This window comes from Danio aesculapii, chromosome 14 (assembly GCF_903798145.1).
Source record: "Danio aesculapii chromosome 14, fDanAes4.1, whole genome shotgun sequence".
NCBI classification, from domain to species: Eukaryota; Metazoa; Chordata; class Actinopteri; order Cypriniformes; family Danionidae; genus Danio; species Danio aesculapii.
The window spans coordinates 8,217,185-8,231,833 of record NC_079448.1 but is presented as its reverse complement, the minus strand read 5'-3'; the positions used below and the strand labels follow the sequence as shown (position 1 = coordinate 8,231,833).

General features: G+C 35.0%; 1 protein-coding gene across 1 annotated transcript in view; it reads right to left on the bottom strand.

Annotated features, from left to right (window-relative positions):
• Window positions 1-11,577: 11,577 nt before the first annotated feature.
• Window positions 11,578-14,649, bottom strand: part of adam19b (ADAM metallopeptidase domain 19b) — a 68,105-nt gene continuing 65,033 nt past the window's right edge. The window contains exons 21-23 of the mRNA XM_056471997.1: window positions 14,304-14,537; window positions 13,756-13,841; window positions 11,578-12,819 (exon numbers count right to left, since the gene is read on the bottom strand). Of these exons, the coding sequence (XP_056327972.1) occupies window positions 12,789-12,819; window positions 13,756-13,841; window positions 14,304-14,537 (351 nt within the window). The 3' untranslated portion in view covers window positions 11,578-12,788. The remainder of the gene's footprint in view (window positions 12,820-13,755; window positions 13,842-14,303; window positions 14,538-14,649) is intronic.

Below are 14,649 nucleotides of genomic sequence, written 5' to 3'. Positions count from 1 at the left end.
CTTGTCTTTCCTCAAACCTTCATCTTGGTCATAAAAAAAACAGTTGTTGGTCTTCTCTGTGTTTGCATGAATATTGTTTAGCTTGGGAATACCATATACAAACAAGAATACTGTTAATAATGCCAATAAAATCATGGTGTGCTTATTTTAGTGCACTGTTAGACATTTTATTGTATTTTTGCGGTAACTTACTAGCAGCACTATTGCCAGCAAGTTACCGCAACTGCCCATTTACAGTAACTTTAACTGTAAATGTGTTTTACAGTAACAGGGTACCACAATTTCATTTCTTTACAGTAATTTTAAGCATTTACTATTTAATAAATTGAAATTTTTTCATTAACGGTCTCAGCAGCAGTACTTTGATTGCAGTAGATAACCGCAAATTTCTAATATGCAGTAAGTTACTGTAAAAATGTTAAAATGACCCACAATGCATTGCATATTACAATAGTGAACTGTAAAGAATGTATGTGGTATTTTACTGGGCATTTTTGCAGTAAATAACTGTAAAATTACAGCAAAGTCTAACAGTGTACAGTCTAACAGTGTACTCAAGAACTTTGATTACAGTAGACCACCTCAAATCCCTGATATGCAGTAAGTTACTGTAAAAGTTTAAAATGACCCAAATTGCAGTGCATATTACAGTTGTGAACTGTAAAGAATGTATGTGGTATTTTACTGGTAATTCTTGCAGTAAATACCTGTAAAATTGTGACAAAGTCCAACAGTGTACTCAAGTAGTTTGATTACAGTAGAAAACCGCAAATTCCTGATATGCAATAAGTTACTGTAAAAGTTTTTAAATGACCCACAATGCAGAGCATATTACAGTAGTGAACTGTAAAGAGTGTATAGACCATTTCAAGGTGGTCACGTCATTGGCCCATGAACATTTCCTACTTCTTATCAAACTATTTCATAACTGTAAAAAGAGGCAATTCAATCATAACTTAATGTTAAAACAGCTATCATAACATTATTTATTAATATATGGCTCTTTTTGGATTCTCGTAAGCTATAGAAATTAAAATTATTAAACAGAAAATACATTGAGACCATTGGTTTTGTTTACATCCCTCAAAATGGTCTATATGGTATTTTACTGAGCATTTTTGCAGTAAATAACTGTAAAATTGCAGCAAAGTCTAACAGCGTACTCAAGTACTTTTTTCATTACAGTAGAATACCGCAAATTTCTGAGTTACTGTAAAAGTTTTTAAATGACCAACAATGCAGTGCATATTAGAGTGGTATTTTTGTAGTAAATACCTGTAAATGCAGCCAAGTCTAACAGTGTGGTTTTGCATTAAACCGAATGCTGCTTTCGTTATTAAATAAATCAAATATCACAACCAGAAGTTTTCATTGTGCTTGTCGGCAATGTTTTATTACAGGAATCAAATACTCGAACTGAGTGTTATGGAACAGATAATATGATAACTATACAACACATGACTGGTGTTAAAATGGTTTGGCCTGAGATGCAAAAGCCACTTCGGTTTACAAAATTGAAGATAATCATATAAAATAAAAAGATTCCAGAACTACTGAAAACGAACTACAAATTGAGCACAGAGTGGAAAATTGTAAAGCCAAAATATTTCCACTACAAATATACAAAAACAGCTAAACGATTCCAGCTTCGGCATATACAGCAAACCTTCCATATAGTACTTGGCTGTTGTGTGCGATAAGTACAATACACAAAAAATATACAGGGGGAAGAAAATATATGTGTGAAACCCAGTGATAGGAATGAGATGCTTTCAGCATGCTGATACAAACGATGCTGTAGCTTATTGCACACGGGGGAACACACCACAGAAAATACCAGCTCAATCTGATGTCATCCATTGATAAATTAATAATATGCATTAAAGGAACACTCCACTCTTTTTGTAAATAGACTAATTTTACAACTTCAATAGAGTTCATTAGTTGAGTTGTACTATTTTCTTACTCTATTCAGCCGATCCCGGGGTCTGGTGGTAGCACTTTTAGCTTAGCTTAGCTTAATTCATTGAATTGGATTAGACCATTAGCATCTAGCTCAAAAAAAAGAGATAATTTTCCTTTATAAAGCATGACTTTGTGTATTTATATTGTGTTCTAAAATTAAAAGTTATTTTCTATGTCGATAGGGCTAGGACCTATCTATACTCTCATTTTTGCGTATTCTCATTTATTCTTATTTTTGCGTACTCTCATTTTTCTCTCATTCTAGCATAATAATACAGTTCCTAGTCATATCAGGGAACTACACTCTCATTTTGGTGTAACAATAGAGTTCCTAGCCATATCGGGGAACTATATTCTCATTCTGGTGTAATAATATAGTTCCTAGCCATATCAGGGAACTATACCCTTATTCTGGTGTAATAATACAGTTCCTAGACATATTGGGGAACTACACTCTAATTTTGGTGTAAGAATAGAGTTCCTGGCCATATCGGGGAACTGTTCTCTTATTGTGGTGTAATAATAGAGTTCCTAGCCATATCGAGGAACTATACCCTCATTCTGGTGTAATAATAGAGTTCCTAGACATATCGAGGAACTATACTCTCATTTTGGTGTAAAAATAGAGTTTCTAACCATATCGGGAAACTATACTCTCATTCTGGTGTAATAATACACTTTCTAGCCATATCTGGGAAGTATACTCTCATTCTGACATAATAATAGAGTTCCTACCCATACCTGGGGACTATACTCTCATTCAGGCATAACATTACAGTTCCTAGACATATCGGGGAACTTTACTCTCATTCTGGTGTAATAATAGAGTTCCTAGCCATATCAAGGAACTATACTCTCATTCTGGCGTAATAATAGAGTTCCTAACCATATCGGGGAACTTTACTCTCATTCTGGTGTAATCATAGAGTTCCTAGCCATATCAGGGAACTATACTCACATTCTGGTGTAATAATAGAGTTCCTAGCCATATCAAGGAACTATACTCTCATTCTGGCGTAATAATAGAGTTCCAAACCATATCAAGGAACTTTACTCTCATTCTGGTGTAAGAATAGAGGTCCTAGTCATATCGGGGAACTTTACTCTCATTCTGGTGTAATAATAGAGTTCCTAGCCATATCAAGGAACTATACTCTCATTTTGGCATAATAATAGAGTTCCTAGCCATATCGGGAAACTATACACTTATTCAGGTGTAAGAATACAGTTCATAGCCAAATCGAACTTGAAAACAGCCACTTTCATTTTCCGTTAGGCTTAGTACGAGTAAGTACAGAAAAGTCAAGCTTTAGATAGCAAAATATAACTTATTTTTACATTTTTAAGCGAGCTGTTAACGATCTAATTCGATTAAATTATTTATGCTAAGCTAAGCTAAAAGTGCTCCTGTTAAACGCAGAGATCACCTGAATGGATTAAAAAAATGGAAAAACTCATCTGTTAAACTTCAGGTGACTGAAGCCTAATTTCAAAAACAGTGGAGTGTTTCTTCAAAAAAAAAAAACAATAGTAATGTCACAAAAACAGCACTTAAACATGTTTCAGCTATGTGGAAAGATGGATACCTGACAGTGTTTAGTCAAATCTGACTTTAAAATTGCATGTTGTGTGCGACAGTATGTTATGCTATTGATGTGCTTAATAACTACAACACACTGCTGTCACTGGTAAAACTCCATGAATCGAATGAAAATGTAGTTATTATACAATAATAACTAGTTATATTACAAACGCTTTTTAAAATGGACCACAAAACTCAGACTTACTGTTTACGGATGTACTGGTGATGAATGCATCTCACATCTATTTCAAAATGAAAGCAAATCTGTAAATATGCATATTCAGAGTTTCTTTCTGTGTACTTAAACCACAGTTAATTCAAAGCAATTACTTTGTCAGAGCATACAGGAATAATTATAATAATAAAAATAAATCAAATGTACAAAAAAAGTGGTCGATCTGTTACCTCAGAAGGAAAGGGAGATAAAAATAACTAATCAAGGATGTTTGGCACTAATTTTAGAGATTCTATATCTCTAATCTAAATTTAAGGGGCAATTCTACTTAAGTTATGCGAGTTAATGAGATGCGTTTTTGAATGTGTGTGTGGCTACTTGCGCATTTAAACAGCAGTGAGAGTGGGATCTGTCAGTATTAAAGAGGAAGCTTGAGAGACAGAGAGAGAGGTGTGTGTGTGTGGAGTTCAGAAACCAGAGGGAGTGAGAATGTTCATGTCCCGGTGTCTCAGTCTGTGAGAGGATGCTTTTTTGGCCTCCTCGCCGCTCATCTCGATCTTGGAAGATTTCAAGTTGGTGGGATCTTCAGCGCTCAGGTTTATTTGGGTCTTGAGAGCATCCATCGTGTTGGACTTCTGAAGTCCAAAGAAAGACTGCAGAGGGAATCCCCCTGTAGTCAAGAAAAAAAAAGAATCACATTAAGGCACAATCCTGGCCTTATTTATTTTATATACCCCTATTCACAATACAAATGATTTAAAAGTATATTTATTCATTTGAGCACATGAGTTTTAGGCTATTCCTATTTTAGAATTTGTTTCAAAGTTTAACTTTAACAAAAAGAATCAGATACTGTAATAATTGTATAGGATATATGCCGAGCTAGTGTTGTTCCCATACTGATAAACTTCCGGTGACCTGTTATTGTGAGTTTTTTTTCCATTTTATACGATTCCTTTTACAGCATGGATGTTCTAATGTAATTAAAACACAATCAGTTAAATAGACTTTGGCATTCATACAGTTGCTCAAGCGTAAAACGAGACAAGCAGCCGTTAACTCGCACGTGTCTGTCAATCGGCAGGCTAGCGCAGAAGCTCTATAGAATATACAGGGGTAAAATACATGCTCATATTATAAAGATATGGCGGGGAAAATGTAATTAACTGCAGTGCTTCTTGTACAATCTGAGACCTATTTTATATCGGGTATCAGTCAGTGGAGATCGCTGATTTTTAAACAAAACAGACCTTAAACGCGACGATTTTGCAATGGCATACTGTTCACCGGAAGCACTTAACCCAGGTTACAGGCAAATTAAAAGTCCTATTAGCATACTTTGGCATATACCCTATTGTTCATTATTAGTTCGTGTTTGCAAATGCATTCACTAACATAAACTAATGGAACTTTATTGTAAAGTGTTACCCCATTCCTTTTGCAACCATTTATATTCATTTAAAACACAATTGCCTCATAAAAGTTCACAGTGACAGGTAGTAAGACTTAAAGTTATAAGTTGATTAAAGACAATTGTGTGGCAACAGTGGTCTATTATAGCCAGCCTCTAATGGTAAAAATTAAATAACTCTATTTCTTTGATTGATATTCTCTCTTTGTACATGTCATTGGATAAGGAACACCACACCCATAAGTGACGATCTGTTCCTCATTAGCATAAACAGCCCTGAGTGAGAAGCAGTCGTTTGCTATTAGAGTTTTTGCCACATACTTGTTGAAGATAAAATGTTATGATATTTTCTATTAAAAAAGTGACATTTTAAAAAAAATGTTTATATATAAAAAAGTTTATATAAAAATTCTATTTGTCAATTATATTTAAAATTGCTTTTAATTCAGAGTCACAGAAAACTAGCTTTAAAGCATAGCAGTTTTGTCCAAATTAAGCAAATTCATCAGCTCTTTTTATTTTTCTGTTTATAGCTCACGCCAAGGCCTGCACATCACAATCTAATTTGAATAATTAACTTTTTTAGGGGTTTTTCACCTTTATTATGATAGGACAGTAGAGATTTCAGACAGGAAAGCATTGGGAGCAGAGAGAGGGGAAGGATCGGCAAAGGACCTCAAGCCGGGAATCGAACTCGGGTCGCCATGAGCACGTTGGTGCTATACCACTAGGCTATTGGCCCCGACTGAATAATTAACTTTATTATAATTAAATTAATAATTAATAAATTTTTAATTTGATTCAGAATCGCTAGATAAAGAATCGGAATGCATCCATGAACTGATTTTTTTCTTCCACCCCTAGTGTTTCAGCAATCCCCTTCCTTGTTTTCACATTCGACAGGCCTCCCTTAGAACAGCAGGAAAAAACCCTTACCAAATCCACTGAAACAGGTGGGGGAAGTTCATGACACTTTAAAAACACTAGTGACTGTGTGATAATGCAAAAGAAGAGCAAGCCAAACAGGATGCGAAGTAGAGTGGGGTTTGGGTTGGGGGTTGAGTCCAGCAGTCTCATCGCAAGCGTTTCAATGGGTGGTATTGAAGAAAGATGTCAAAATGGGATAAATTGGGGGGGGTAGGGTTCAGCCCTTTAATAGTGAAAAATAGTTTTCTCTGATCTGTATTTTAAATAATAATATTAATCATTCAAATAATGAATAATATAAATATACATTTGACCACTTCTATTACGATTCACACCATTGTAAATTCACAATCATGCCAATCAGCCTATACAAGACAAAAAATCATTTAAAAATCAGATCTAGGAGCACCAATTTACATCATAGGTGTTCACAAGAAACTTTTCTTGTAAAACCATTGTGTTATCTAAATATGGCCTTAAAGTAAAGTAAAATTAGATGCACGGTTTGTCCTACAGTAACCTTTAAAAGAGCTAATCAGAGGTTACTCTAGGTCAGAATACACTAAATATCCCTGAAAACTTCAATACATTTTGATAATAAACTAGAGGTCATTTAAATAAATACTTAAATTTGATTCATTGAAGCATGTTTTACACAAATTAACTTTACCAAAAAAGCTGACAGCCCTCGGATTCATGTATAATTCGCATCCTAAGGCCAAACTATGAAAATAAATCAACAGCTCACATGTACAGAATTATGGAGTGTGTTGCATATGAATTATGGATATACATCGATCCGTTTACCGTTAAGGAACAATAACAGTCATACAAAACATTCTTACCAGAGGTGTTGGTTTCTGATCCTGGGTCAGTGGGGGATTTCTGAACGATGGGCCGCACACCGAAAAAGCTCCATCGCTCTCCTCCCCGTCCACCTCCTTCATTACCACCCATAGAAACGCTTGCGATGAGACTGCTGGACTCAAACGGAGTATTAGGGGAGAGGACTCTGGCTAAACCAGTGCCTGCTGGAAGACAAAAAACATTTCAAGATCAAGATTATCAATAGAAAGATTTATGGATGCACAATATATTGTTTCAGCATCATGTTTAAAGCAAAAATCCATATTGTAGGTTCATTTTACAAGTCACCTAGAGTAAAACAGTTGAGTTTTACTATATTGGAATCTTTTCAGCCAATCTATGGATTTGTCGGGAGCACTTTTAGCTTAGCTTAGCATAAATCGTTGAGGCACAATGATCTTACTCAGAACTGTTGCCTAGTTAACTAGGTGGAGACTATTTTCAGGCACTGCACAATATCATTGCGCCTGCTGCAGCCATGGTACGGCAGCAAAGTTCATTGATTATTACGCCAGAATGAGACTATAGTTCCCATAGAAAGACCTAGAAAATGGCAACTTTCATTTTCCATCTATCATAGTACACGACGTATTTACAGAATAGTCAAGCTTTAAATAGGAAAATTATGAAAACTCTATTTTAAAATTTCTGAGCAAGATTCTAATGGTCTAATCTGATTCAATAGTTTATGCTAAGCAAAGCTAAAAGTGCTCTGTTAAGGCTCGTTATTTTAATAACATTTCAAGCAACGTATTAAGCTCTAAGAAATGACAACATTTACAGCTTAATTTTCTTTTACATTTGATTATGACCTGAATAATATTTATATTCCTCAGAGAAAGTAGTACTATTTGTATATTTGCTGTATTGCATCTATCTATGCTTGTACTATTATTATATTTTAGGCATATTTTGCACCTAACATCAAAATTACCCCAATCATTCCACAACAATCAGTTGTTTCCAAATAGAGGTATTCAAGTCAAGTTCAAGTGGTGAAACAGTTGTCAAACTGCAAAATACAGAAGAAGAAAAAACAAAATATTGCGAAGATGCAGCCATTAATAGAATTGTTGTACTTTACAAATTTAAAGTTCGCATGAACCATAAGTTCTTAGGACTACTTCCAACTGAAACAGAAAATTGAGAAGGGGGTGGGGCTGTTTTTTGCTCATAATTTCCTTGTAGCAAACTAACAGTAAAAGGGGTGTGGCTAAAAATATTGTGGATTAAGTCATCAAGCAAATAATTGAAGAAAAAAAAAAGACCAAATAAATAAATAAATAAAATCAGTGGATCAACTTGCATTGATGATTTGTTCATCTAAAGGATAACAATGTGCGCTAGCAAAACAACAAACATTGTAAATTCTGATTTTACACAAATTTATTCACAAAATACATTGCTATGTAAACAGTGTTTCCACCTGTGCTTGGTGTTTAGGTTTGAGGGGAGGGACAACGTGATGGACGGTGCTGATGTTGAAAGCTTGTCCTCTCTGAAGTCCTTTGTTTGGCATCTTCAACTCCTATAAAAAAGAGAAAGCTTAAAAAGTAACCTTTGCTGCGCCATAAAAAAACACAAGACCCTTCCATTGGAAATGCATAGTCTATTATAATAACTACTGTACAGCAACACCGTAAAACAATATGAATAATAGAATATTATTAAAACAAAATGAATAATAAAGATAACACAAGCTAAACTGATTTATATTAGGCATGGGATGATAACCGTTTTCAAGGTATACTGCGATTTGGAAAAGTCAAGGTTTTAAAACCGCCCAAATTTTCTGCAATACCATTCATTAGGTGTGTGTAAGATATTTCATTTATGCTTTTTTTTTTTTTAGTTTTAAGACAAGAGTATCTCCAGCTGAAAAATATCCAAAGATTTTAAATTGTAAAGAAATCTGTGTTTTTGAAACAAATAAAGACAGCAGAAGTCAGTGATTGATTTGAATTATTTAACCTTACATGTTTACTGCTCCAAAATATTTTAAATGTTTCTTAAAATAAAATATATTGTGTTCAAAGGGGAAACAATTTTGTTTCCCCTTTTAAAAAGAACAAACATTTGTAAAACAAACATTTAAAAAGAACACATTTTAGAGCAGTGAGCACAATACAGTTACACCGTGATATTTTTATCCAAAGTCATCATACCGTCAGAATCTTATACCGGCTCATGCTTAGTTTTAATATAAATGTATTTGTGTATTTATGTAAACGATTTAAAACCATTTATCCATGATCATCCAAACAACTGAAAAAATAAAAAAAATTTAATTGGGAAACAAAAGTACATCACGAGAACCTCAGATATAAACTATATTGGAAAAATACAATAAATAAGTGTTTTAGATAGGGTAAAGTTGGTTTTACACTCGCATAGTCGGACTTTCTCCTTAATAATTATTTCAGAAAAGTATTCTTTGTAAATTCTAAATAGTGAAATCATATTAGCAGCCAAAGACTATCACAGTACAACATTGTTCACAGTCGAATAGTGCTAATGTTGTTTTGAAGTTCTATGTACACTTCAAATGTTCAAAGTACCATGGTAAACAATAAAGGTCGCGTGTCACAAGTTGTCACTAAACGAATGCGCGAATATAAAACCAACTTTAACGTTATCTATTGCGTTTTAGCACTAACGGTACAGCTTAGCATTCATATCACCAGTGTGATATCATCTAACGTTAGCTGTTCGCACCTTGTTAACTGCTCGTATATAACATCAAACCACCGACAGGAATATAATAATGGCGCATGGCAACATTAATCGATCTCTTCTAATGTCTATTTGTATTTACAGAACGTCATACGTCCTATTTAATGTTAAACTGGCTGCAGTCCAAGCACTAGAAGCTTCGAGCGCTGGTAAACAGGCCGTTGTTTACAAGACAGAACCCACCTTTTCCGCGCTATAGCTCGTTTATTATCCGATCCAGTGGGGTCATCCATTTGCTCCATGATTATTAAATTAAATATTCGCTGTTGATATGCTAATCAAGGCGGAAAATCACCGATTTTTTTGGGTTAACGGCGTTTTTTAAGCAAACGTTCGGTTATCAGTGACAAGAACAAGGCGTACGGCCAAAATGACGGACAGGAAGTTCAAGGTTTTAGAGTAAAAGTCTCCTTCGTGGTTGCGAATGAGGGCGTTGACCTCCGGCACACCTCCAGCAGAGCCCAATGAAACCACAAGGACATTTTATGACATGTTTTGATGACTGAGTACTACAATACTATATAGTTCATGACAAAAAATACGAATGGTTACGCACATATTTTCTATTAATCACCAACATGTCATGTGGACGATATAAACTAGAGTGTTATGATCTTTTCCCTCTAAAATTAAATTCCTTCATGCATACACTTTATAATGTTATTGTCTTGTTTTTTTCTTTGTCTTCCTTTTTTGGAAAATATATTTCATATTTTTGCCATATCAAACACACATCAACAAGATTTGTTGATTAAAAAAAAAAGTGCAGTTAAACCGTTTTTGAGTGATATGCAGTTTTGATGGCCTTTGTCGGAAATACATTTGTGAGTTTCATATATTTAGACTGCTTTGAGCAATCATGATTCATATATTTAAGCTATTTCAATTCTGTTTATTCCATTGAGGTAATTATATTTCATAGATTTTTATGTTTTTATAAATTTCAAACAACGGTATACACTACCTGACAAAAGTCCTGTCGTTGATTCCAGTTTTAAGAGCGACAAATAATAACTTGACTTCTAGTTGATCATTTGGAAAAATGGCAGAAGGTAGATTTTTTCGATGAATCATCTGTTGAACTGCATCCTAATCATCACAAATACTGCAGAAGACCTACTGGAACCCACATGGACCCAAGATTCTCATAGAAATCAGTCAAGCTTGGTGAAGGAAAAATCATGGTTTGGGGTTACATTCAGTATGGGGGCATGCGAGAGATGATGTAGAGTGGATGGCAACATCAACAGCCTGAGGTATCAAGACATTTGTGCTGCCCATAACATTACAAACCACAAGAGAGGGCAAATTCTTCAGCAGGATAGCACTCCTTCTCATACTTCAGCCTCCACATCAAAGTTCCTGAAAGCAAAGAAGGTCAAGTTGCTCCAGGATTGGCCAGCCCAGTCACCAGACATAAACATTATTGAGCATATCTGGAGTAAGATGAAGAAGGAGGCATTGAAGATAAATCCAAAGAATCCTGATGAACTCTGGGAGTCCTGAAAGAACGCTTTCTTTGCCATTCCAGATGACTTTAATAATCAGTTATATGAGTCATTGCAGAGATGTATAGATGCAGTCATCCAAGCTCATGGAAGTCAGACACAATATTAAATCTTTTTACACTGCAGCATGAGTTTATATTCTATTCTGTGCATTATTTCTGTTAAGTAACAAGACTTTTGTCTCAGCAAAGTCAGACCTTACTGTCCTAATTAAATAATTCAAAATTAAGGCATGATCATATTTTATTTTGGTAAAATAAGTGTAATCTAGAGGCTTTTGCCTTTCATATAAGCCACTTCTGATGTTAAATGAACAGCTAAAATAATAATAATTCCACAAATTCAAGCATTTCAAACTTTATTAAGACAAGAAAAATGACAACAAGGTTAACCGATGGGAATTTTTTTTTATTAATGATTTGACATGGAAGGCACTGCATTGCATCATATTTTGCATAGGACCACCTCTTACATATGTTGTTTTCATACGAAATTAAAATTAAGCAGAATTTAAATTAAAGTGACTCTTTTCTGATCCCTATGCGGATATCTGCAAAAGCAATCCACCTTCACATATAAAACAGATCAATGTTTCCTTTCTTAACCGTTTTATTCTTGAAAAAAACTATTTTAAGGCGCTGTTGCATTCAACACTATGAATAAATAACATTTCAACAACAACAACAACATAAAAAAGTCAGACAGAAATCCAGTACATTGGTCATAGTTCTCCAAACAAATGATGTAAGAAGAAATTATAATCGTCCAGAGACGATTCCCCCCCAAATGACTTACAAACAAAGAATATGTATAAAAAAAAGATTAAGATTGACATTTTTATAGGTTATTTAAACCTAAATACATTCCCTGGGTTAGTTAATGCCCTTATTTAAAACAAAACAAACAAAAAAAAAAAAAACATTTAATCAAGCATTATCTAAAAAGGCAGTTTTGGAATTCAGAAACAAAGCACCATGTGTAATATGAACGGATTCTTATCCAGCATAATTGCAAACACCCTTTAAGACAGGTTACTTGATCTTATTAACATTTATACAGTACAGTACATACTATAAATAGTATATGACTACACAGAATATAAGGTAAAAGTATTCACAGTATTTACAGTTCGAGTTTCTGGACTATTATTGCTATGAAAACAATCTCAAGTACTTTTATTCCGCAAGTACAGCTTTACAATAGTACTAAACTAAACTGTACCAACAGTGCAAGTTAGTTCATGACTAGACGAAGAGAATTTTTGACTATTTATATGATTTACTTACATTGTGATGCGTGCAAAAGAATCGACGTTTCATATTCTGGAGCAAGATATTCTTCTATGTGACCCATGCTGTTATTGTATAATAATGCCATATTCATCATCCAGTTTTCTTTTTCTTTTCTCTGAGGTCATAATGAAGCAGACTGCAACGTACTGTTTGGCACAGGAGTAGTGGAACGGCACCTCCCAAATCACTGAAGTGAAGAATCTGACCTTTGTTCTGTGTTCAGGTCAGTAATGTGGTCTTCACTTTGAGATAGTTGTTTAGTCACTCTTAAAGACGTCTTAGATGTCCAGAGGTGATTGATGTAGCGCTCAGCGAGCTTCACTGCAACTCAGCTCTTTCCAGAAACTTCCTTTTGGAACCTAAAACAAAGTGTTACAAATTCTAAATTCATAACCCAGTACTGGGAAACGCCCATACACAATCATTCACACACACACTTATACATTACGGACTATTTAGTTTATCCAATTCACCTATATGTATTTGGACTGTGGGGGAACCGGAGAACCCGGAGGAAACCCACGCCAACACGGTGAGAACAAACAAACTCCACACAGAAATGCCAACTGGCTCAGCCAGGACTCGAACCAGCGACCTTCTTGCTGTGAAGCGGCACCGAGCCACCGTGCCGCCACAAATTATATAACGGGACTGTTAAAGAGACTAAACCAAAGGAAAATGAATGAATGAATGGAGTTAGTTGAATTTGTAAAGTGATACTTTTAATTTAACATTTGCAGTCGATGGTTTGCCTGATTTTTGTAGCATTTACATGATTTTGACCCCAAGGTGTCCCCAGCATGTGCTGTTATGAAATTTTGCGAAACCATTAGTTCAATTGCTCAGAAACTTTGAAAGTCTCCCATCACTAATGACTTAATGTAATATTACTTAAAGGTATAGTTCATCCAAAAATGTCAATTATGTCATAATTTACTCACCATCCACTTGGAGGTCAATATTTCTGTTATAACAAAAGAAGATATTTTGAAGAATGTTGGAGCCCTGGACCAACTGACTTCCATTGCATTAGTTATTTCTACTAATGGATTAACAGCTTTCAGCTTTCTTCAAAATATCTTGTTTAGTGTTCAGCAGAATAAAGAAACTCATAAACGTTTAGAAACACTTGAAAGTGAGTAAAAAGAGGATGCATTTTCATTTTGGGTGAAGTATCATTTGACAAAAAAATAAATAAATAAATAACAAGAGTATTTTAACTGCACAGTGAAGCTTTTTTATGCAAAGTGAGTGACATTCTTCATATTAGCTTACAACTTCTCTCCTCTGATTACCTGACGTGTCCAGATGGGGGCATCAGACTGGATTTCCCTTGCTGCAGCATGGCTGGTGACACTGGCATGCCAGTCTTAGCCGACGTCTGAATGAAACACAGCAACGTTTCACTTCATAATTTAGTCACAGTCAGTAAACAGCAATTATATTATGCAAATAAGCCACTTTTTATGAAGTACTGCAAAAGCTCTGATACAAACAATGCAGGATGTTCTACAACCAAGTCAAGCCATTTTACATTCAGTCTATATAATGTACTAGAATCTACTTTCATACTTTTAGTTTTATTATATTTTACATTAAGTAATGGTTCTTGTTACAATATACTAGTAGAACTTCAGTAGGTGCTAATTATTATAATTATTAACTTACTTCCAGAAATTCAAATGTAGTACCTACTCGAGTAGAAGGCAATTTGGGACGCAGCCTAGTATTTTTTTTATCCATACTGGATCTACACTGGTAAGACTGCATTTCGTTGCCTTGTACTTGTACATGTGTGATGACAATAAACTGAATCTAATCTAATCTAATCTAAGACACTGACCTCTGTAGTCTTTGGTGCAGGGTTTTTGCAGGGTTTGGTGGTGGGGCATGGTGGTGGGGGTCTGTTGGGTGGTAGTGGTCTTGTTTTGGGATTTACTGATGGAGAGGGCTGGGATGACTCTGAACTGAGCAGCTTGTCTGGAGCATAGGCTGGGATTGGAGGAGGTTTCACAGTGGGCCGAATGATACTGTGTCTGGATCTAGGTGGACCTGTAGGACTTGCTCGAGGACTGGCCTGAAAAGGGAAAAACTTTTGTTTATGCAGTTTCTGTCAGTTTTAAAAATATATACACAGTGAAAATCCATAATATAAATAAATTAGGGGTGAAATCTGGGTCAGATTTATT